The sequence below is a fragment of the Teleopsis dalmanni genome, chromosome 1 (genome assembly GCF_002237135.1).
Source record: "Teleopsis dalmanni isolate 2A chromosome 1, ASM223713v2, whole genome shotgun sequence".
In the NCBI taxonomy this organism is placed as follows: domain Eukaryota; kingdom Metazoa; phylum Arthropoda; class Insecta; order Diptera; family Diopsidae; genus Teleopsis; species Teleopsis dalmanni.
This window is the reverse complement of record NC_051846.1, coordinates 195,708,019-195,732,251: the sequence shown is the minus strand read 5'-3', so window position 1 is coordinate 195,732,251 and position 24,233 is coordinate 195,708,019. Positions and strand designations below refer to the sequence as shown.

The 24,233-nt window shown below is 31.3% G+C and overlaps 1 protein-coding gene and 1 pseudogene across 1 annotated transcript; both read left to right on the top strand.

Moving 5' to 3' along the window:
* Nucleotides 1-2,433: 2,433 nt before the first annotated feature.
* Nucleotides 2,434-23,775, top strand: LOC119667004 (putative uncharacterized protein DDB_G0280071). The gene is made up of 6 exons (XM_038076282.1): nucleotides 2,434-2,530; nucleotides 15,114-15,254; nucleotides 16,795-17,012; nucleotides 20,228-20,523; nucleotides 20,633-21,363; nucleotides 22,709-23,775. The coding sequence occupies exons 1-6, from the start codon at nucleotides 2,434-2,436 to the stop codon at nucleotides 23,713-23,715; spliced, it is 2,490 nt and encodes an 829-aa protein (XP_037932210.1). The 3' UTR covers nucleotides 23,716-23,775.
* On the top strand, nucleotides 10,601-10,680 carry LOC119673555 (annotated as a pseudogene).
* Nucleotides 23,776-24,233: the final 458 nt, after the last annotated feature.

Below are 24,233 nucleotides of genomic sequence, written 5' to 3'. Positions count from 1 at the left end.
TAGTTTTTTAATTAACTTAAAAATACTTTATCTTTTGATTTGCTGTTAATTTTGTTACAATTTATTACCTTTTATAAAAAGTAAAATTATTTCTCTTTTATTTAAGTTTTGCCACAGTTTCACTCGTAGAAATCAAAACTTAGAAAATTTTACTTTATAATTTTAATATTTTTTAGGTTATGAGCATAACGAATTTCATTTTAAGGAGTTCTCCTACTTTAAAGTTTTTATGCAATCAAAGGAGCAGTTTTATACACTGTAAGAAAACGAACACCTTTTGTGGACTTTTAATTAAATTCTCTGCTCAAACTAATTGCAAAATTCTCTAAGATTTTCGTAAGAAGTTACGCTTGTAATTTGGCTTTCAATCAAATAACTTGAGTAAGTTTAAATTATAGTGCTTTATTTGCAACGAATTTTCATAAAATAAATATTCTACTTCCCAAATTTACTTATTTTTTTTAAAATAAATAATCAACCACCGATTAAGAATATTTGGCAATGTTAATGAACCAGACTATATGATCAGTCTTAAATATTACCTCGATTAATAATTGATTCTTATATTTCAATTTTCCTAAAACCTTCATTTCAATATAATATAAGTACTTTGTGGTGGACATGCCTGTTCCGCCTTCCGAATGAAAGCCAGAATGTCAACCGTTGAAGGCCTCCTAATGTCAAAATGGGAGAGTAGTCCTTGATCCAGTGGCCGCCTCCTAGCCCAGATCAAGGCTGGATAGTCACAGAGAATGTGACTGGAAGTCTGGTCTGCTTATAAGCAGAGTCGACAATCTATCACTTTGGACAGTCCATGATGACCCGTTAAATATCCCACCAGTAACCTCGATTCTATTCTGCTGAAGAAGGATACCATAGCATAACTATAGGGATGAACCTACACGCTTAACTGGAATATCGCGCTAGTAGCGACTTTTCTCGACTGAAAACCATTAATCAATCAGAGACCTAATTGTAGACCAACTTAATCCACAATATGGCTCTGGTTCACAGATTTGAATGGCAGATCCTGACCTCGCAAGACTGTCCGCAGACTCATTACAATTCGATCTTATGCTTGTTTCATATTATAATAGTACAAGAAATTTTTGAAAGCGCGATAACTTCCGATTTTTTCGTTGAAAACATGAAAATTGTGTAGAGTGTATGAAAAGAATTACATAAATTTGTTCCCTGAAAGCCACAATAGTCAGATTAATAATTTTTTCTAAAAGAATATGCAAATCTGTATAAAAAATAAATTTTTTTACTGAAAGCCCACTGTATAAACGAATATATAAACAATGAATTATATAGTTCTAAGTTTTTGCAATAAATTCAATATTTTCACTACTTATACATCAATTTAAATACTTTTAATCCGAAATCCTCTCTTACTTTCCAATATTTACAATATAAATACAGAAGACGTTTTTTCTACTTTAAAAATTTATATACTTTAATTTCGATTTTAATATTTTTCCTTTCACATTAAGTATTCAGCTCTAATGCACCCGCACTTGTGCTACAATAAGTCTGACTGTCAATTTCAGACCGCAACTTGAAAGTCTGTCAAGCAAAGATACTGACAGAGTCAATTGTAGAGCAGTTCGCAAACACAAGGACTCATATTCGTTACTCCATGTTTTATATTTGTGTGCTGTTGTAATTGAATTTAATCGGATTGTCTTGAGAATTTTGTGATTTTTTAATAAGAAACATTGAAAATGTATTGGCTGCATTATTGAATGAAAAAGACATTTCAATATTTCATAATAAATGTGGTCGTAATGGAGAATTTCATTCAAAGTTATAAAATATAAAAATCAATAAACAAATATCTACTGCAATATAAAAAAAAAAAATTTTTAATATTTAATATTCATACAAAACACCTGTGCAAATAATGTAAAAAAAAATTAAACTAAATGTAATATTTTTAATTGCGTAAATGCATAAATTATATGAATTTTTATAAAATTACTTGAAATAAATTCAAAATAATATTTAATTTTACATTGCGTACATGTAAATCAATATTCATTGAATTTACTGCTTCCAATAGTAAAAATTCAACTACCTTCTAACCTAAATTCAAGATTTAATAAGATTTTGTGAAGTATTTGGTGGAAAAATTAAAAGTAAAGAAGAACCAATACTTCATGGCTTTTATTCGAATGAACACTCGCAATAAAAGTGTTCCTACACGATCTAAAACAAAAACAACAACAACAACTTTAGCATCGCAGCTAATTAGTGCATCACCAACAACTTCTGCAGCAACTGCAAGTGCAACTGCAATTGATTGCTTTATATCACGTTTATGTTGCACAAATTGAGAACGCTTCTGTGCTAACGTTCGAAACGGAAAATTTCCGGAAATGTTTTCAATGAGGGCCACAGTTTCTAACAATATTGCCAGCATCCGTTACAATGGGTAAATTTTGTGGAAAACGTATAAGCTTTTTAAGATACTTATCAGTGAAAGTAGCTGCAACTGCAACTGCAACTGTTAACTTTTGGTTGGGTGGTAATTGTGAAATACACAATTCCTTTTAACACCAAAAATATGGGTCAGCTTAAGTAAGTCATATGTAGTTCATCAACGTTTAGTTGCGTGAAAATACTTGCTTTATAATTGCTATCTTAATGAAGTGGATCAAACTATTTATAAGTATGTTCTTCATTTAAAGCTAAACTTATAAAGCTATAAAGTTTGATAATTATATGTGCTGCAAACTCAACTTCGACTCTAAAGATGTAGTACTTTTCAACTTATAGGAAACAATATCCCATAATCGAACTAAGATATTCACTTAATAAAGATTTAATAAATATACGTAAAGTTCCGAAGCAATTTTTTTAGAAAGAAATATTTTTTTTATATTGTTCTTGAAGTGCAATTAAATATGAACAACAAATTATTCATTAATTTTATATAACATATTAATATATAAAAGTATAAAACCGTTTATGTTAACGCAAACATTTTTTAAGGATATAGGTTCATTTATGTTTAAAGCAATATTTCCTAACAAAACATTAATTAAATTTAATTTAATTTTATTACATCAAATTTAAATACACAAGAAAGAATATATAAATCTAAATCATGCAACAAATAATGCCTCTACAAACAGAATAGTATGGAAATTTAACAATTAAAAATAATAATATAATTAATTAATTAAAATATTCTACAGCTGGTTTATGATTTCGTTATAATATAAACACAGCAAATGAATTTCTTAATGAAAATTCATTGCAAATTAATAAAACTCCAGAAAAATATACGAACATGAAAGTCAAGTACGACTTTGAGTCAGTTGGTTAAGGTGCACTGACTCTGAGCTTCAATTATGACAGGACATGAGTTCGATTCCTAGTACTTGCAGTCTCAAAAAAATTATTAACGAATATTTAAAATCAAAAATTATTTCCAAAACCACTGATGAAGGGTATCTGGCAATATTCAAAACAGCTGTATGGTCAGCCAAAAATTCAATTAATTAAAATAATATAAAAGAATTTTTGGACTTTACTAAAAACACTTTGTTTGTTCTGTAGTGTTAGGATCGCTTGTAACAAAATAATATAGTATGATCGCTCTACTATACTGAATGTCTATATCTCAATAATATTTGAATTTTTATTTTATACTTGTTTGTTATAAAATGAAATTTCAATTTTAAGATAATATTTACTAAGAAACTAAATTAGATTTTTTAAAAATTTTAACAGTTCACCCAACACATTGTTCTAGAATTTTGAGCTCATAAAGCAAGCTAACGTACTGGAAACGGCTTAAAGAGACTGCTGCACTGTAGTGGTAAATCGTTAATTTAAACTTTTCACATGATTTACCCCGTACACATTCAAAACTGTTATACAACATCCAGAGCACACCTTAAGAGGTGTTAACAATACAGAAAGGTGTTGTTGCAGAAGTTCACGTTGTCGTTGCCAATGCCGACGAAGCCGGCTATGTTGAATTGTTGGCTCAGCTGTTGTTACATATTTTTAGTAGTTGCTAGTTGCTGTTGGTCTTGTTGGTCTTATTGCTTTTGATGTTGTTGGTGTTCTCCAAGCAACTATTGCTGAATTAAAATGAAAATGAATTGAAAAAAAAACAAAAGTTTCTCTGTAGGTAAAACAGGATTACAAATAAAATGGAATAAGCGTAATAATCAACCAAGGAAGCGTACGGGCATCCTTTGTAGAGGACATGTTTAAACGAACGCAAGTTACCGGAAGTTGTGGTAGTGCAGAGTGGAAATTACGTTGTGGTTTATAAATTTATGTTTACATGTATTTGTATCTGTGTAAAACTAGTGGATCGTTACAGTTGTTCGTGGTTATAACTGGCACCAGTCAGTTTGCATATACAATCGCTTCTGTTGGTTTGTTTGTTGCTACTTGTGTAATAAAATGCATTTAACTTATTCATAAATGCGCCACTAGTAAAAATTCGATGTTGCCACACTGTTACAAATTTTAAATTGTTCCCTCGCCATGCAAGCGGAAACGGAAACAACAATTGCTTGAGCATAAATGGTTAAGTGAGCATAAATGTAAAAGATTTTCTGTAGTCGATGCTACTAGTACGAGTACCAGTAGTACTAGTGTACTAGTGTAGTATATGGAATATTGTGAAAAATCAATGGTTCGCCACGATGTGAAATGAAATTGTCTTTGTTTATTTGTTATTTGTTTGTTTACATTGTGTTATTCTTTTTGCTTTTTTATGATTTTTTTTTATTTGGTAATTGTTACAATTGTTCTGTTGCATATATGAAGTAAATTGAAATTTTGTGGTTTCCCCATGTGGAAATAAGCAATTGATATTTATGAAGAAAAAATATATTTTGCTTATATTTGAAATTTTTTAATTAAGTAAATGCATTTTTAATTAAAATGCTATAAATAAATAAAAAATATTTTAAAACTTTCTTTTAAAGATATGTACACACATATATAAAAAACTTTTTGAGAGAGATTAAAAAATTAAAAAAGATATTATGTTTAAAAATTTTTTTTAATTATTTAATCTCTCAGAGCGTTCTCAGAGCAGCCTAAAAAATGCCAGCTGAAGATATTGTGCCCTATTTAACAAAAAAAGCAGATACTTGAAAATTTAAACAATCTCTCAATTTGCTACTACATAATCAGCAGCCAAAACAATTTTGTTAATTTAATATTTTTATTTTTTTTTTGAGTCTAAAAATCAGTACCCAAAATACAAATCATTAATAAATATTAACGCAATTGTGCATTAACAGCTGTTCACTTTGCTCCAAGTATGTGGCTATAAGACTGGTTAGATCAACGTCCCAGATCTGTACGTAACTTTCAACAAAGAAAAAGCACTCACAACTTTTAATAAAATTTCTTGTGAAATTTTAACGAGAAATCTTTTTTACAATTTTTTATTTTCAAACATAATTCAACAACCCTTTGCCTTGTAGAAATCTTGAAAGATATCAAAGTATAATAAAACTAATGTAAATGAAAAAACAATTAAATCAAAAATAATTTAAGAAAATAAAATATTTTTTTGCGTTTTTGTACTTTACTGAACACACCCCAAAGCAACAGTCAAAACCGTATTTATTTGCATCGGCAATGTATTTACTATTATTCTATTTGTTTTCCGTTCATATTAAAATATAACAATTTATTGATACAAATAAACCATAATATAAAAATATAGGTTTTTCTAACACCAAATATAATTATTATTAATAATTTGTATACTTCTTAAAGACTAGCTGCATAAAAATGTTTAATATCAATTTATTTGCACAATATTTAATCATGTTTCAGTCTCTAATATGATTTTTGTCAATGCATAACAAAAACAATTCAATACAATAAAAACAAAATATGTACTGTTACTTACGTTTTTGTTATATATTTGCGTAGAAACTTTGTTGTTGTCGCGTAGAGACTTTGTTGTTGTCACTTTGGTTTTTTCACGTCACTAATAAGAGATCACTTTTTTTAATTCACAAATTTTAAACAAAATTATAACTTTCTATTATAACTATCATATTATTTATAACACAATTAAAAATCATAATCATATCATTTTTTAAATGTAAATAACACATAAAATCACAAGTGCATAAACCGAAAAAGACGAAGATCCACGAAAAATATCAACCCAAGCGTCTTCAATGACAAAAGGAACTGAAATTGTTTTTGTGCTTAAATCATTGAGAATGAATTTGTGCTCAATGCTTATATTATAGAATGAGTGCTTTTATTTTTTCTTCTTCTTCTATGCAAAAACTAAATAATTAAAATACGTACTTGGATAACAGTTTTTTTTTTGCACTCAGAGGTTCTGTAAGCATTATATGAACTGTACGTTGCTTGAGTTAATGTTCATTAACTGCTCCACTCTATTATGTGGTACATGTGTTTGTTGTTATAGGATCTTAGTTGAATGACTACAATTATTATATCGAGTCCGTTTATATTTACATTAAACTAAAATTAAATTACAAAACAATAATATTTAATGAAGTAAATACTGCGTACTTAAAAACGAGGGAATAGAAATTAATAGATCAATCTTAAATACAGCTTAGTACTAACAGTGCTAAAGACCATAAAAATAAATATCGCATAATTATTTTTAAATAATTATTTTATTTTACTATTTATTTTTAATTTTATATAACTAGAACGTATAAAGTTCCAGTTGCTTTATAGACTTCAACTTTTCAGTATCTCACTATAGTATTGTAGCACATACCAAAAATTAAAAGGAAATTAAGTCATTCACATAGCTTATCAGTTAGGTGAGGTTAGAGTAGTGATCTTGTGTCCAAAGCCCACTTGAGTTTTACTAATAGCCTGTTGTAAGACCACGAATTAATGTTGATTAAGCGCAATCCAGAGGTCAGCGTCCGAGGAACGTCAAAGACACGACACCCCCATTCAAATGAAAGTGAACCAAGCTGATAAGTCTATAAACTTGGTTAAGTCCCAAATTTTGTAGAATGACTGCCCTGTGGGGTCGGTAAGATCTAATAAATCGGCCCTGAAGATTTTAAACCTTCTGCTAGACAATAATGGACACTAGCACATGAGGTAGAGTGCAATAGCCTCTGCAACCGCATAGCCAAAGTTTCGAAAAAAATCATGTCTTCATAGTATATAGTAACCCTCTAACACCTACACAAGAGTGCTGAACAGGATACGCCTTCGTTGCGGCAGCTAACTGTTGTTCAGTTTAGACCACATCGTTCATGAGATCTCACAGTTTATGGCAATTAACTCTTTAATCAACACCCTAACAACAAATGCGTATATTTTTTCAATTTATGTAATTTTATATGTACACTTATACTGATAATAACTCAATTTAACTACATACCTAGTGTGAAGATTCATTACTTTGGGAACATTTAAGAAAAAATTAGATGGAACAATGAGCTGTATAAGCTTTACCGCGACAGTAACATAGTTAAGCAAATAGTTAAGCTTGGTCATGTACGAATAGAAGAAACTACTCCGGCTAGAAAGGAGTTGGCTCGATACCCGCAGGTGGAAAACGCGGTAGAGGATATCGCATCTTCGGTGGAAGGACGAGAAGACCAACGATTTGGGAACGCCCGGTACTAAAACAAAAAAGTGTAAAAATTCATTCAAATTCAGAAAAACATTTACTATGTCCGTATGCAGTACATAATAATGTACGGAGTAAGATTAAAATAATATTATTGTTTTTTGTATAATTCTTTACTTATTTAAAGGATTTATTGTAAACATAAAGTAACCCAATACATTTCCTATACCTACAATATCGCTATCATATATTCTGTTTCATAATTAAATTTCTAAAACATTTTAAGGTTTTTTCATGTTCTTTTTTTTAAATAGTTTTAACTGCAAAGTGAATTTAATTTAGAAAAAAAATTACTTTGCCTGCAAAACCTTTTTACGGCTTCGTTAGACCATGAAACCAACAAAAATGGTAGGGAAAATAAATTTCTCGCTAGCGCTTAATTAATTCGCTCCTGTATAATTTATACGCAACGTTTACTACTTTTTCATTACCGGCAGTGTTTTTGCTACTTTTTTTAAATTTATGCTAACCATTTTACGAACTATGAAAGCCAAGTTTTCAACGACATTTAAATTGTGGTTCACATTCAAACACTGAAGTTACTTTGCATGTAAATCCAAACAATGCATTTAAATTAATATATCTACTATATATGACTATATATTTATATGTAAAAACATATACATATATAGCAAACAAACATATAAAAAACAATTTATATGTTTCCATACAAAATACATATTCGCACATATAAATATTTATTAGAAAATTCTGTGTGGTGGTCATTTGTTGATAGTGTAAACTGTGTAAATTGTGTAAATTGTGTCGTTTAAAAATTTATTAAGCATTTTACATATTAATTGTACGAATTTAATTGTATTCGAGATAAATATATTTGCGCCAGTGGGTTTTTGTTGACATAAGTAGAAATGTGTTCATTATTCGATTTACTCTGTTTTTGTGTCAATGGGTTAGTAACAAAATTTTTGTGTTTCATAAAAAAATATGAAAAAATATTTTTTCACAAACAATTAAAAGTACTATAATCAATAAATGATGAAGTTCAAAAAGGATATCACACATATTTTAGCAAATATTATTATAGAAGTACTAAATACCCCGTTATGATCCATTAGGTTTCAGAAGTGCCAACAGTTTTTTTTTAGCATTAATCGAATTACTAAACATTTAATTATAAAATCCTTTCACACATAATGGAGCGCATAACTATATAAAACTCAAAATAACTCAAAAACTTTATCAAATAAATTAAATTATAAACTTACTAATTTTTAATTTTTTTGTTTTTAGTACATACTCGCCTAGAGATTTTTTTCCACGTGAAATGACAAAACAAAAGTCAAATAAAATAAATTTCATGGCTCCGAAATGGTGCCAAAAGTTAACTATAGGGAATGTGAAAGTTCAAAAATTCCAAAATTTTAAAAAATATTATATTTGGCATAAAAGTACTAACAACAGCAACTGAACCGCTGCTATCAATATCACAGCAACATAAATAGTAGCAACAAAAATAGCAGCAACAAATTCGTGACAAAATGGGAACTCATGTACAAACACATATTCAGTGTAACAAAAGCGTATAGAGTATGATGGCATGGCATGCACGCATACTAACAACATTGCCTAACCAATGACACACTCTACTTACTCTCACCTTCGATTTCACACAATAGCACACAACCTCACACAAGAACTCACTCAATCACGCCCCAATTGCATACGATTTCGATTTATATTTAAAACTGATTTTTACTCCCATTGTAGAGCCAGCCACGCATCGGAATCCCTGTAGGGCGCAACTTGCAATTGTGTGCTACACACACTCACACACACACAATGACATCGTCACATTTTTATGTTGTATCAATGCTACGTTACATTTATTGGCAATTAAACGTGGCAAATGGAGGAAGCAAAATGTTGCATGCATTAGTGAATGCAAAGATATTGAACATTTGCGTGTTCGCAGTTATTCGCAACACACACACACATATACATAAATACGTGGTATCGACGCACAAATACGTTAACATGAAAAAATCATTCCAACTGCTAGACAACAATTTTTATTTAAGCATAACAACTCTGCCTGCAACAATGCTAATTGCATCCATGTTGGCTGTTGCGTACGCTTGTGTGCTTACAACATATTTACCTCTGCACCAACAACTGCTTTATCTTCTTGTTAACGATTTGTTTCCGCACTGCACTTTTGCAGCACGTGAAGTTCGCGTTTTTCAACTTAGAATATTGGAATTTCATTAAAACAACCCGTCAATGACGCAAAACAATGTTTTTTCCAATTCGTTGCTAACGTTTTCCTCCAACTAACTTCCGTGCAGCGTTCTTCTCCTGCTCCTATGTAACTGCAGTTTACACGTCTGCCATAATTAACATATTTTTAGTGAGATGCACTAAGCTTTTGATGGGTTTCAATATGGGAATAGAGTAGATTTAAATTTCATGAATTCAATTAGTTTTGTTTCAATTAGAGACCACTTTTTGGGTATTCTTCCCAGTCTCTGAAATGAAAATACATAAATTATTTTTGACTCTCATTATATGATTACATAGATATAGGTATGTACCATAAACAACAATGGATAACGAAATAAAATTATAATTATAGTAAGCACATACTTTCAACTAATTAAAATTGATAATTGGATGAAACTTAAATGAAAAAAAAAATAAATAAAACATATCTTTAAAAGCTTACTTACCAGTATCATCCTTGTTCGCATGCAGTAGTCTCAACCATCCAGTTCGAGCAGCGTTCTACTTATCAGTTAATATTATCGGACGAGAACGGATTGTCCGGTAGCTTAACTTTCACCAAAGATTTGGATGTAGCTTAACACTTTTTTCAGCAGCGAGTACTGAATTAAACGCGTAGTCAAGGAGCGGGTAATCAAATGAAGTGATGACCCAACCAATCCAAAACCTATTATTCGAAATAAATTTCTTGGAGTAAAGTCACCATATTGGTTGGATATACTGAAGACTACACTTTACAGGGTCATTTTTGTAGTCAGTCTTCTTTTACTTTAAATGCAAAGTAAAACCAATAAGTAGTCTGATCCAGCCAGTTCAATTAGCAATTGAATAATATTATCGGAAAAGATCAGATTGTTCGTTAGTTGATCTTAAATCGAAGATTAATTAATTAAATTAATTAAAGACGTAGCCAAGGAACAGGAAGTTATATAAAGTGATGACGCTACCTATACCTATTATTCGAAAAATCTTTAAAAATGAATATAATTCACTAACAACCACTTCAAGTACCTTCTTTGCTGGAGCATTTATTCCATTCTCATGAATCACCAAACCAACAAAACCGCTGGATGTTAATTCGCTGAACTATATCAATGTCGTAATAAAACTCGAACAGTTCGTGGTTTTTTAGGATACAGTCGCCATCGCCAACCCGTAGAGAACCAAAAGTCTTACAGAAAACTTTTCTCTCAAAAACTCCCAATGATGGTTTCTCATTCTGTGATAACATCCATACTTCTACGTCATATAGTAGCATAAGTTAGGTGAGCGACCTATAAAATGTTAGTGTGCCTGTCAAGAGAGAGCTCTACAGCCCGATTGCGTACTGAGCCCGTATTAACACCTATTGACTATGGTGACTCTTCATCTGATCTGACATCGCTAGCAACGTTGTTGTTTGTTACGGCGTTGCGTAGATAGATAAAATTCTTGACAGAGTCGAAAATATAGTCGCCAGCCAACAGCTTGACATCCGAGCGGTGCACATTTATACTCGAAGCCGATATATTCTTCGTTTTGCCCTCATTCACCGCTTAACCCATTTTCGCTGATCCTTTTTTGGCAGCAGCAAGCACAGCTGTAGCATCACTATTCTTCTCCTTAAAATGTTTAATTTGGTACTTAGCACAATAATTATTTGTTAACACATCGTTGATGAGTGTAATTACACTTGAGAAACACAGTACTTATTTTTTTTGTAAAGTACTTTTCATTTTATCAGTGAAAATCGGAGCATTACAAACTAAAAATAAAAAAAGGAGTTATTTTCACACATTTTCCTTTTTGATTTTCAACAAAAGTAAAAAAGTTAAAAAGTCAAATCAACGAGAAGGAAACTATCATCAAAAGAATATTAAATCGGATTACACTACATTAGGTTGCATGAGAGAAATGCATTTTCCGCATACTCCCAGCAACGCAGACAGACATTAATGTTAACACCAACCCGTGCACAATTTCCGAGTCCTAACGCAATCTGCACAAAAGAATTCTTTCCTTCCTTCAAAGAACAAAAAAAGACGATTTGGATGTACCGGGAGGAGGAGGAAAATTTAAAAACTACGCAAATGGAAGACAAATAAATTGTGTTTTGTAAATTTTAAACTCTTGTGTATTAAGTATTTATTTTTGCTTTGCAAAGAATCTTCTTTTGTAAACATAAAACTGTATTTATAGATATAAATACACAAGTATTATATATGGTATATATGGTATATATGTCGAAATAAATGCACTGTGTAAGTTCTTAAAAGTTTCTTCGACTGCACCACAAATGTGAATTGTGGCTTATTTAACGCTAACAAAACGTTTGAGGGCAATAATAAAAATCTATTGCTGTTTGGGCACTTAAGTGTGGCTTTTCGGTTGAATGTCTCAGCTGAGGAATATTCGTAGAATAGCCTACATTCTATGATAGTTATCAAAACTAAGCATTTGGAAAGTCTCATTAAACCGATTTTGTTTTTAATGCGCTCATGTGGAGAATGTAAAGTATCCTTGCATTAAAATTTCATCACTCTGCTGTGAATATCCTTAATCGTTGCGAAATGTTCACACAAAAATATTCATGTTGGATATTCCCTTTTTGAGACTATGAACCACAAAGCAAATGCTAATATCCTTTGGTAGAATGCATTACATGTTACCAATGCATATGCAACTAATGTTTTATTATATTTTTGCCACTTTTGTTTGTGATTTTTGGTTTTTCTAATGAATAGAATCCTCGGGGCGCCTGTACGTATTCGGTAGGCAATGCAATTCAATGTCCAAGCCTAAACTGCTGCTCTGCGTTCCAAAAGCAATAACTCATTGTACAATAAAACTAATGGATGGAATAATATAATTTATAAATTTAAATTAGTTTATTTATATTTTTTACATATATTTTTATTCGAATGCAATAACTTTTAAACTCGAATGTAACTAATAAGGAAGCTGAAATAACAGTATAAAATATATTACTGTATACATCAAATATCAATTGAGATATGCAGTATCTTATATTGATATGGCTTACTATTATTAATAAGAATATCTTACATTCTAGAAAGACCTCACAAAATCATAAAGCAAAATATAACTAAGCACCGAGGTGATTAATGCAGAGTACTCTACAAGGAGGAGTACTCTAAAAAGATAACCTTTCTTTTCAATATAATTTTGGCCCAAACGGATTATCAGAACCCCTCTAAAATTGGGAACAAACATGTTTCATTTTTACTTTTTTTATTAACCTCAAAAACTGTGACAGATAGAAAGTTAAAATTTCGTTTCGACCACTGAGTCCATAGTGTTTTAACGGGATTACCATGGTGCTCTTAACAAACGTTTCAATATAATCCGACATAGTAAATTGAAGTCATGAGTTTGGATATTATTTCTTCCTTGGAAGGAAGCGATGCTTGTTTAACATCATTTCTGTAGTTTGGAATACAGCAATCGTTTCAAAACTGCCAGTTGACATCGACTGAAAGTAATGCATAAAATTATTCTACCCTCAAAACTTTGGTTTTTAACCACACAGAGCACAATGCTCCTAGCCTATAACTAGATCGGTTAAATAGAGATACGATAAAAGCATATCTAAAATAAAATTGTTGGACAAAAACAATGTGTTTCAAAATATTGAACGACAAAATCAATCGAAAGAAAGAATATTCACAGCAGTTTCCTATATTTGGACCATAAAGCACGTAATGCTTACGTTCGCATACAGAAATATTCTTCAGTTTGTCGTAATCTAGATAACATCTGGTGAACCAATAATACGAGTACCATGCATCAAGTCAATACTTCTAGAGGAGTATGAGACCTTATTTATAACAAATGAAGTGAAATCAAAATTGGAACCACTTCCAATCAAATGCCTTCATACTGTTTAAAGAAACAAGCGAAGAACTGTGGTAACTATCGTATGAAGCAACATCAACACAGATTTAGATAAATGAAAACATAGACAGAATGCCTTTAAATATATGGTTAAATACCACACATCGTTTTAAAATGGAACTTACATGGTACTGGTTGAACATTATGAGAAAGACAGATAAACGAAGTAGTAAAAACACGCGATGAGAATTTCTTAATATCGTATGGACATATGAGCATGCAAACCGTATATTCTCCTTCTGACCGAGATCAAAACCAGAGAGTTAATAGTGTCACCGCTATTCCACTGAAAATGGAGTAACGCTGAGACTGACAAACATGCAAATATAGCACACGAGATTCTGGCGTTGGTGTTATGATCTCATTCATCAGCAGTTTCTTTAGCTTTAAAATCGTCTGCGCATCAGGAGATCGCTACTGATACCAAACAAGGCCTACTGTTTTCCAAATCATTCTTTATAACCAAATTTTATGCCGAAACGCAATGTGGTAATATCTGATTGTAGTATATTAAAGTAAATATGTAACTGCAAACAAAAGCAGCATCCGTATTGTAAATATGTTGAATATGTAAACACTTTCCCGCCAAAAATATTGATTGAAGCCTTTTGAGTTTCTAATTAAATGAATTGAGTAATAAATCAATAAAATTCATATGGAACAAAAATTTATTTTAAATAATGAAATGATTCAGACAAATGATAATAATTCTCATAAAATTTATTTTATCATTCATGCATGTGAAATGTTTAAATATTTTTATTTGATTTGTATGAAAAAAATTTTGCATTGATGGAGTTATTATCTCAACTTCATTGGGTTCATGTAAAAAGTATCTGCCATATTTATTCAACCAACAGAACATAAATGTAATGAAATAAAGTATATTTGCTTAAGCTATTTTTTTTTTTTTTTGTTATTTTCTTAATTATAAAATGTTAATAAATTTATCAATAATAAAAATCATATAAAAAAATAACTAAAATTTGTTATACTTTCTCATTTATATTCTCGATTATATACTCAATTATATTCTTCTTATATTAACCATTTTAGTACAACTGCTACAGACTTTATTAATCCCACTGCCCTCATATGCATTAGATGAATTCCAAACTGAGAACTACTTAATTACAATGATTTAGTAAATAGAAACTAGAATAGGACACAGCTTGAGAGAATTAAATTAAAAAATCTGACACAGAAAAACTTATTTTGTCAAATATTTTTTTTTACTGCTGCAACATAGTTGCAATTCTTCGATTAGAGAAATAATAATAATTTTTCATTTAATCCCTTTGACATATATCATTTTCAAGTATTACTTTTGTTTTATTTGCAGACACTGTCACCAAATCGTGTCCTTTCTTCCTGGCATCGGGCGTGTTCCTCTTGCTCAGCTTCATCGTTTTCCTCATACCGACCTGCTCGCATCAGAACAATTTATATTACTTCAGTGCCGGCATCATGTTCATTGTTTCAGGTAAGTGAGCTCCTTCTCCTCTCGTACATAATAAAAATTATTTACTTTGCATTACAAACTGAATTAATTGCTTGAAAGATTTATGTTTTTCATCCTGCGGGAGCATTTTATTATGGAATTGTTTTGCATTGCTGTAAGGGTGAACACCGACAATAACCAAATTGGGAACTACATGAACCAAATGAAATGCACTTTTGTATATGACAAATTTTATTTAAATTCTGAAATATGTACTATATGTTACTGTATTAGAAGGAAATTTAATTAAAATTTATATATTCTGGTCAAAGAACTTCAAGAATTTAGTTCTCATGTTGGGTATTGGGTAGAGTCATTGAAGGTATCTCACATTGAAACCTTTCAATAATAAATATCAAATAATTTAAAACTACTCACGTGAGCTAATACTATATTACAATCTTGACAATTTATATAGAAATATTAAAACAAAAATTGGCATCGGAAAATATATGAACAGTAATAACACATGCATTGGACACACTACTCAGAACATAGGGTACACAGTTGCATTGGCAAGCGATTTTGCAGTCGGCTTACCAACTCAATGTAACTTACTTCATAATAGCGGGAGATGTATTGAAAAACCTCTCCAATGATCCATAGAGTCGAATCTTGCTTTACACTTTTGTAGAAAGGCTTAGAAAAGAAGTGAACTAAAACAACCAAAATTATTTTTATATTATTTAAATGAAATTTTAGCTGACCATACAGCTATTTCGAGTATTGTCAAATACTTATTATCAGTGGTCTTGTCATTATTACTTATATATTATTTAATTATTCGTAAATAATTTTTTGTGAGTGCAGGCACCAAGGGTAGAACTCGTACCCTGCCAAATTTGAAGCTCAGAGTCAGCGTTCATTAACCAACTGACCCAAAGCTGTACTTGACTCGTAAGTTCGAACTTAGAGTTTTTATTAATATGCTGTGAAAGTTCATTAACAAATTGACTAAATGTGTTACTTTAGAACAAAATCATAAATCGGCTATAAAATAATACTTTATCACAAGAAATATAGGAAAAAACCGCTGTGACGGAAGTGTATTGTTGGTTGGCATGGACGAAGGTTGTGAAATATAGAATGATTTGAAATAAATTAAAACTGTAACATTTTAAATGAAATTAATAATAAAAACGATTGACAATTTTTGTTGTAAATTTTTCTCTTGTACCATAACAATTGCCTTTTGTTATATATCTGTATTGATAAAAAAAAAACACCCTGTATTTAAGTATGTACAAAAATGTCATAGGAAAATAATGTTGTGTTTCCCACGCATTGGGTGGGGTGACATTAACTGTACTGAACATTTAACATTGATGCTCTTAACCAAGTATTCGCATGGTATCCCGTATGTGTGTCCATGCAGAAAAACTTTTGGCAATAAACCCGAAAAGTTCTTTGAATCGCTGTTGCATTTCCCATTTCCCAATTCACATTCATATCTCATTAAAACTTGCTTTTGTAGATATTCTTATGCAAACTATCATTTCCCTCTACACTTTTTCCTTTGCAGGATTACTGATGCTAATCGGGCTTATTGCTTACATATCCATATTGAAAGCAGAAATAGGGTCAAAGCTGAGACCAAGGTCAACTTTACAACCGGCACTTTTTAAGGTCACCTACGGTCAAAGTTTCTTCTTATTTGTTTTTGGCTTTATTGCAACCGAATTTGTGGGACTTTTGAACATTTTCTTATACATCAGCTTACAGGAAATCGGTTACTATAGTGTAAGTATTGAATATGCAGTATTAACTCTTTGCCAACAACAACAACAACACCACCACCAACAGCAACAACAACAACAGTAGCAGTAGCAATTTAGAGCAATTGTAAATAACACTTTGTGTGCATTTTGTGTTTTGCAATGAAATTCAATGTTTGCATTCGCCACAGCAATTATGAAAGTTGAGTTGTAATGGAAAAACTTAACTTTTACAACTTCCGCTTCCGTTGACGGCACTTAAACTAATTTCACAACGAAAGTACACTAAAAAGTGCAGACTACGCGAAATGTTTGCATAATACTTTAAATTCATTGCAATGGAAAATTAAAAAAAAAAGGACACCCAACAACAAAATGAGCAACTAAAATACCAGCAACATCAACAATTGCAACAGCAACAACAACCACAACAACAACAAAAAGTGACATGAGGCAATAAAAGTCAATTACACAAGTTAAAAGTAAACGTCATGGCAAAATATTCACTTAAAAGCTATGCAATTGCACTCTCACGTATATTTGAATTGTTGCTGTTGCTGTTGCTGCTACTGCTGCTGTTGCTGGTATCGGTGTTGGTGTTGATGTTGATGTTGCCATTCCATGAAACATTGGCGACACTACCAACAACAATGTTGCAATTTAACGCTACGTCAAGCATTGGCTACACTTTTTAATTTCACTTTTCATTTTGTCTAAAAAACTGGTTCAAATTTATGGGTTAGCATGGTTTTTCAGAAATGTGAACGAGTTTGGTTTAATTACTATTTTCACACCGTTTCATATTATATGAATATGTGATACATTGTCATGATATCCGAAGATAAGACTTAACGATATTTGTTATAAATTAATATCACAAAATACTTTTGACTATGCAACTCATTGTAACTTACACAACTCGTACACATTAAACATTGGATAGAATATAACAGGTTTCAAGACTCCCTGTTATATTCTATAATAGAGCATTTGCACCATAGTGTCTCCTCTCTTTAGTAAAAATTCTCTCCGAAATAACAGAAAAAATGTAACTTTTCTAATAATAGTCTCAACCTTTTTAATTGAATATAATATAAGAGGATTCAAAACTTCCAGTGGAATAGAGCACTTGTGAACATAGTGTCTCCTCTTTATTAAAAACTCTCGCCAACATAACAGAAAAAAATTTGACTTTTCTAATAAAGTCTCAACCATTTTGATTGAATAGAATAGAACAGGGTTCAAGACTTACAGTGAAGTGGAATAATTGGACCATAGTGTAACTTTGTTACCAAAAATTCTCCTTAACCGAATAGAAGAAATTCAGCTTTTCAAACTAAAAATTGTCCTCCTAGTGTGTATAGAATATAAGAGGGTTTAGGATTCTCAGTGGAATAGACCAACTGTACCATAGTGTATCTTTTTTAGGTAAAAAATCCCTCCAACAGCATAGAAGAAATATACCTTTTCAAGTGAAGTCTCATGCATTTTGATTAAATAGAATATAATAGAATCCCAGATTCCAAGTGGAATAGAGTATTGGTACCAAAGTGTAACTTTTTTGCTAAAAACTCACTCTAACTTCTCAGAAGAAATTTAACTTTTCGAATAAAATCTCATCCTCTTAGCTCGAATAGAATATATTAGGAATTAAGATTGCCACAGTAATGAAGGTTTAGTACTATAGTGTACCTTTTTGACTGTAACCTCTCTCTAACTAGAGGAAGACAGATTTCCAAGCTTTTCAAATAAAATTGTATCCTCTTTAATTAAATCAAAAACGAAAGAGTTGAGAACTCCCTGTCGTTTGATTAAGGAGAGAAAAACTCTCCTGATTTAATAATATCAAATTATGTTTATTGTTATGTATAACAATTGTAATTCTCATGCAGTTAGTTTATTATCGCTGCACTAAAAAGGAGCAAAATTAGTTTAGGTAAATATAATTTTTTAATTAAATACTCTAAGGAACCTGATTTTGATTAAAGTTGGCAACAGTCGCGTGATTATCACATATGTATTTTTAAACGTAATATTTATTTTGTTTATTAATTTTTTAATAATTATAATTCTCATGTAGATGAGATCACTATTACCATATAAGGACACAAATTGTATAAGTAAGTTGAATTTAATTTTAATACAGTTTTGTAATCCATATGGCTTTTTCCATATCATCGCCTCTATTTACTAGATTAGAGTTATTAGTAATTGCTGCGGTATTATAAATGTGTTAATACACTTTAGTTTACCGATTTAAACTAATATGTAGTACCACTAATACCCAGAAGGGTAAGTTACTAGAGCAGCTAAGGATGTCAAAAAAAAAAGTAATTGGGAAAAAATGCACTTCAAAAAATTTATGCACTACTGAGAATTAGTTACTGGCAGCTATATTCAATATAATTATGCAAAAGTGCTATCTATTTTAGTCAAATAGATCGACTGACACACTAACGTAACCTAATGTTACTTCAATTTTGATTACATTCTGACCACGGTTGCCACTTGAAAATTTTTCCTGTACCAAAATTGGTTTAAAAAAGTACCATTTCTGTAAAAAAAGGTCCAAAATTTTTTTGGACCTTTTTATTTTTTCGTTCTGTGTTTTTCATAGTGTTATAAATGAACAAAATATAAAATAGTGCAAAGTTGCATTTATAAAAAAAATTAATTGGAAATATCCACAATAAAGTTGGGTCGTCAAAAATGTACCATTTTTTGAACATGAGTACCAAACGAAAAAAAAAAAAAAAAAGTACCAATTTTGGTACTAAAGTACCACAAGTGGCAACCGTGACTGACACATTAACCTAACCTAATGTTACCTCTCAAAAAGTTATATAAATGAAGTTTGATTAGTCTTTTTAGGCTGACGTTAACGAAGGGTTATGTCTTGAGAATGTTTTATTTAATTGGATAAAGGTTTTTTTGAATATGGAAGACTGATCCTACTATTTGACGATTAAATTGCGCCTCACTTATTTTCAATAACAAGGTATAAACCTTGTTTCAATTTTTTATTCTTTTTTTACATATTTTTATTCTTTTTTACGTTCCATTTATTAAAGTCTCAAAGAATATTTAAACATATTCCAATCATTTAGTTTCCATTCAAATTTTTTTATCTTAATTGTATATAGACTATATGTCTATATGTCAGTTTTTATAGCCTCTAACCAAAAAAATCTATATACGTAAGTAAACCTTATCAATGTGTTTTTTCCTCTCAATATGCAGCGGTTACCATGCTTAACTATATCGAACTTGCATGAAAAAATTAAGGAAGGTGAAAACCCACGCAGTCATTCCTACAAAAGTTATAAGCAGGTAACAGAGCAAAAACAGCAACAAAAACGAGCTCAAAACCACAGCCAACGTCGTACAATAAATGGACTGATGCTGCCTCCGATACCACCATCTGAAATGGATTCGGAGGGCAAAAAATTTCTCCAGCAAATCGGCAGCTATGCTTGTCGTAAGCATCCAAACGTAACTGGTTCGAACTTATATCTAAATAATGATACAGATCAAAGGTAAATTTTATTTAATCATTCATTTATTACCATCATCAATCATACAATCATGCAATCAAAAAGTCAGCTAATTTGATAAGTAATTTCACAATTTCATGTGTGCATTTAGATACTATTTTGAAAAGCCACCGTCATTAAAGTGCAATTTGCACTCAAAAAACCTTGCCAAATCACTGAATGAACTATATACTGAACCAGCGCCACCTGTAGGACCACCACCGCCTCCATCGACTATTAAAGTGGGCGCTCGACAAACGTTTCCACGTTATTCACAACAACAACAACAACATCAATATCAACATCAGCAGCAAACACAATTCGGAGAATTGCCACAAGAGTTTCCTTTGACTCGCAGTATATCTACTACAACGGACATATTTACAAACGCCAGCGCACAAGGCAACAAAGGCAACGGCAATGGAAGCAGTAACGCTTGCATCTCACGTGGTACTGCCACACCAAATATTGAACGAAAAAATCGTCGCAATATGGCCACAAACACTAATACGCACAACACTGAGACGCAATTGAAGGAAAATGAGAGAAAAAATGTCGCCATTAGACGCCACACAACCGACACTGTTGATGATATGCTCGATGAGGAGCCGCACCGCTTGTGTGGCCTCAAACGCGGTATACGCAAAACCAAAGATGAACTCTTTCAGGAGTTCTGCAAACGCGCTGGCATGCGTCCAAAGCCTAAGAATATATATTATATTGAAAATGAGGAAAATGACTTGCCTGAAGTGGATGATGATGAAAATGATGATGATGGTGTAGATAACCAGAATGGTTTTCACCAATTACACGAGGATGAAGATGAAATTTATGTTGTTGATGGTAATTTTTTTGAGTGTTTTTATTTTATGTTATTTTATCGATGTTACTTCTTTTCATTTTTTTCATAATATTTTATTCAAATATTTTTAATTTTATTAGTTGATTTATATTTGATTTTGCAAATTTTTATTAGGAAAATAAATTGAATAGAAATATTAAATTGTTTTACAATTATTATTAATATAAACTGACAATTATAATATATTAGTTTTCAAATCAAGAGTTTTCTTTTATTTATAGCTTCTAAGACTATTTAGCAATAGAACAGTAATACCTATCTAGTATTAGATACTAGATGAAACATTAAATACTGTTTAACACCTTAGATTTCTTTTATAACACCATTAGATTTATGTTGATTTACCTTTACCTAATGATGGAGTCGTTGCCTTTTTCGGTGTTGGTCGTATATTGACCTTCTAGTCTATGTATGAAAAAAAACGCGGTTTCTGTGGTACCACAACGGGCCATTATAATCTATGTATCAACACGATTCCTATGGTACTACAACGAGCCATTATTTGAGCTTAAGTGGGCTTTCTTAGTACACAAAAGACTGCCCTACAACCTAACCTAACCTAAAACACTTAACAATAATCATAGAAAATATTATTTTTAAGTAAATTATGCTGAAAAAAACTATTTTCTTAATAAGAACAGCTTTTAAATAGAAACTATTTTTTAATAGAAAGTATTTTTTAATAGAAAGTATTTTTTAATAGAAACTATTTTTTAATAGAAAGTATTTTTTAATAGAAAGTATTTTTTAATAGAAAGTATTTTTTAATAGAATGTATTTTTTAAAAGATACCATTATTTTATAGGCGGGTTAATTGAACAGTATTCAATTACAACAACATATACTATTTTTAAAAAATTGATTAAATAATATTTGACTGACTATAAAGCTGTTTGGATTATTTCTAAATACTCATCATCAGTGTCCTTTTTGGAAATATTTCTTATATTTAATCAAAAAAGTTCAAGTTTTGACTTTTAAGGCCATCACAGGCTTTTAATTTTGGTAATTTTTTAATACAAAGTCTTAAGTTTAAAACAAAGTAGTACGTAATTCTGCACAAAGAGAATTCTTTCAGACTTAAAATCCCTTATCTAAGTTATACAATTTTTCTAAGCTTCATTTGAAGAACGAAAATGATCTGCTTTACAACTCTATGGACACTACGCCCTGCCATGAGGAAAAGATTGAATAAACAAGTTTATTCCTCTTTAGCGAACAACCTTAAATAGCTCTAATTTTTTACTTTTTTACTTTAAATTTGAAAATAGACATACAATACTATGCTTCCATTAACTTTTAATTCAAAACCTTTCCTTCTCTTAGATGTAAGAGACTTGCAAAGTAATCCCATGCGTAATATGCGACGAGCTTCAATGTACGTCGAACCAACTCATTTGCGTAAGCTCAACTCTAATCTATCACTTCACATACTACAGCCACCAGAAAAGTTCATGCAGAAAAGTCTCTTCGATTTGGAACGTAGTGATTCCACAAACGATATGTCTACACATTATCCAGAATTTTACTACAACAAAAGTCCTTATGGTGGATCACAGAACCGTCTACACCATGACTATAATCCACAAATTTATCAAAGTCGTACACTACCACGTTCATTCTTGAAAAAAACTACTGGATCACAGGATAGCCTTGGTTCAGCATCACTACATGCCAGTGCAACGGCACTCCACAATGCATATAGCGCCAGCCAAAATCGTTTAACAAATCTAATGCTACAACATCAACAACAATTGCAACAACAAAATCGTTTCCTTTCAATGGCCACGCATAAATCTTGTGAAGATCTCAACTCGAATTACCCACAAGCACCAATCAATGTAGCTTATGCGACAACAGCACGTGCCCAGCAGCAACTACAACAAACAAGCATCAACAGCAACAACAACAATAATAACAACAGCATCAATAATAATAATAATAGCAATAATACACTGCAACAACCGACTGTGCAGTGGCCAGCAGCAATTCCTTCGTCACCATCCAATTTTCCTAATAAATACCAAATTTATGCGCCCGTCAGTAATAATCCACTAGCAACGCACTTGCCCCACAGCTTAGTGACACGTTCGGTAAGTGGTGGCGCTGCAACGACAATTGGCAGTGCTCCACCGAAATTTCAACGTGGCTACGCCTTTGATGAACAACGCCGCGCGAGTGCAATCACAACTGATGCTTTCGACTTGGATGAAATCGAGCGTGAGCGGCGTCGTTCCCATGCCAGTCTTTTCGGTGGTATGAACGGTATCTTGAACGGTGGCAGCAATGTCAGTGCAGAGCATTATGACTTGATTAATGGCACTGCGGTCTAGGAATGAGCACAAAATGTGACTTAAGAAAAACCATCAGCTCCGTAATAAGCCACACCAGTGTACACTATTTACTGCTTTGGGTTTTATACGTATTTTTTTTGGTTCTGTTCTGTTCTTTTCTGTTCTGTTTTTTCAGTTACAATATCCGGAAATTTGTCTCAGACGGCGAAAAATAAATTGGATGTGGACAAATGGTTGCAACTGCAGCAGACTCTGTTTTTCACTTGGAAAAAGCTAAGGAAGTGCAAGGGACTTGAATTTGCATCTTACGAATACAAATACTTCAAACACTGCCAAAGCTATTCGATTATTAAATGTTATTAGATGTTAATGTGAGTGTATGTGTGTATTAGAAAAAAATTAATTAATTAGTTAATTTTATTACTAAATGTAGAATTGTAACTAATTATTGACTTTTAGATATGTAAGCAGATGTGACAATTATTTTTACTGTAAAAGAAAATTATTAGAAAATTATTATAAATGACGTTATAAGTAGTAAATTAATTAAAATATTA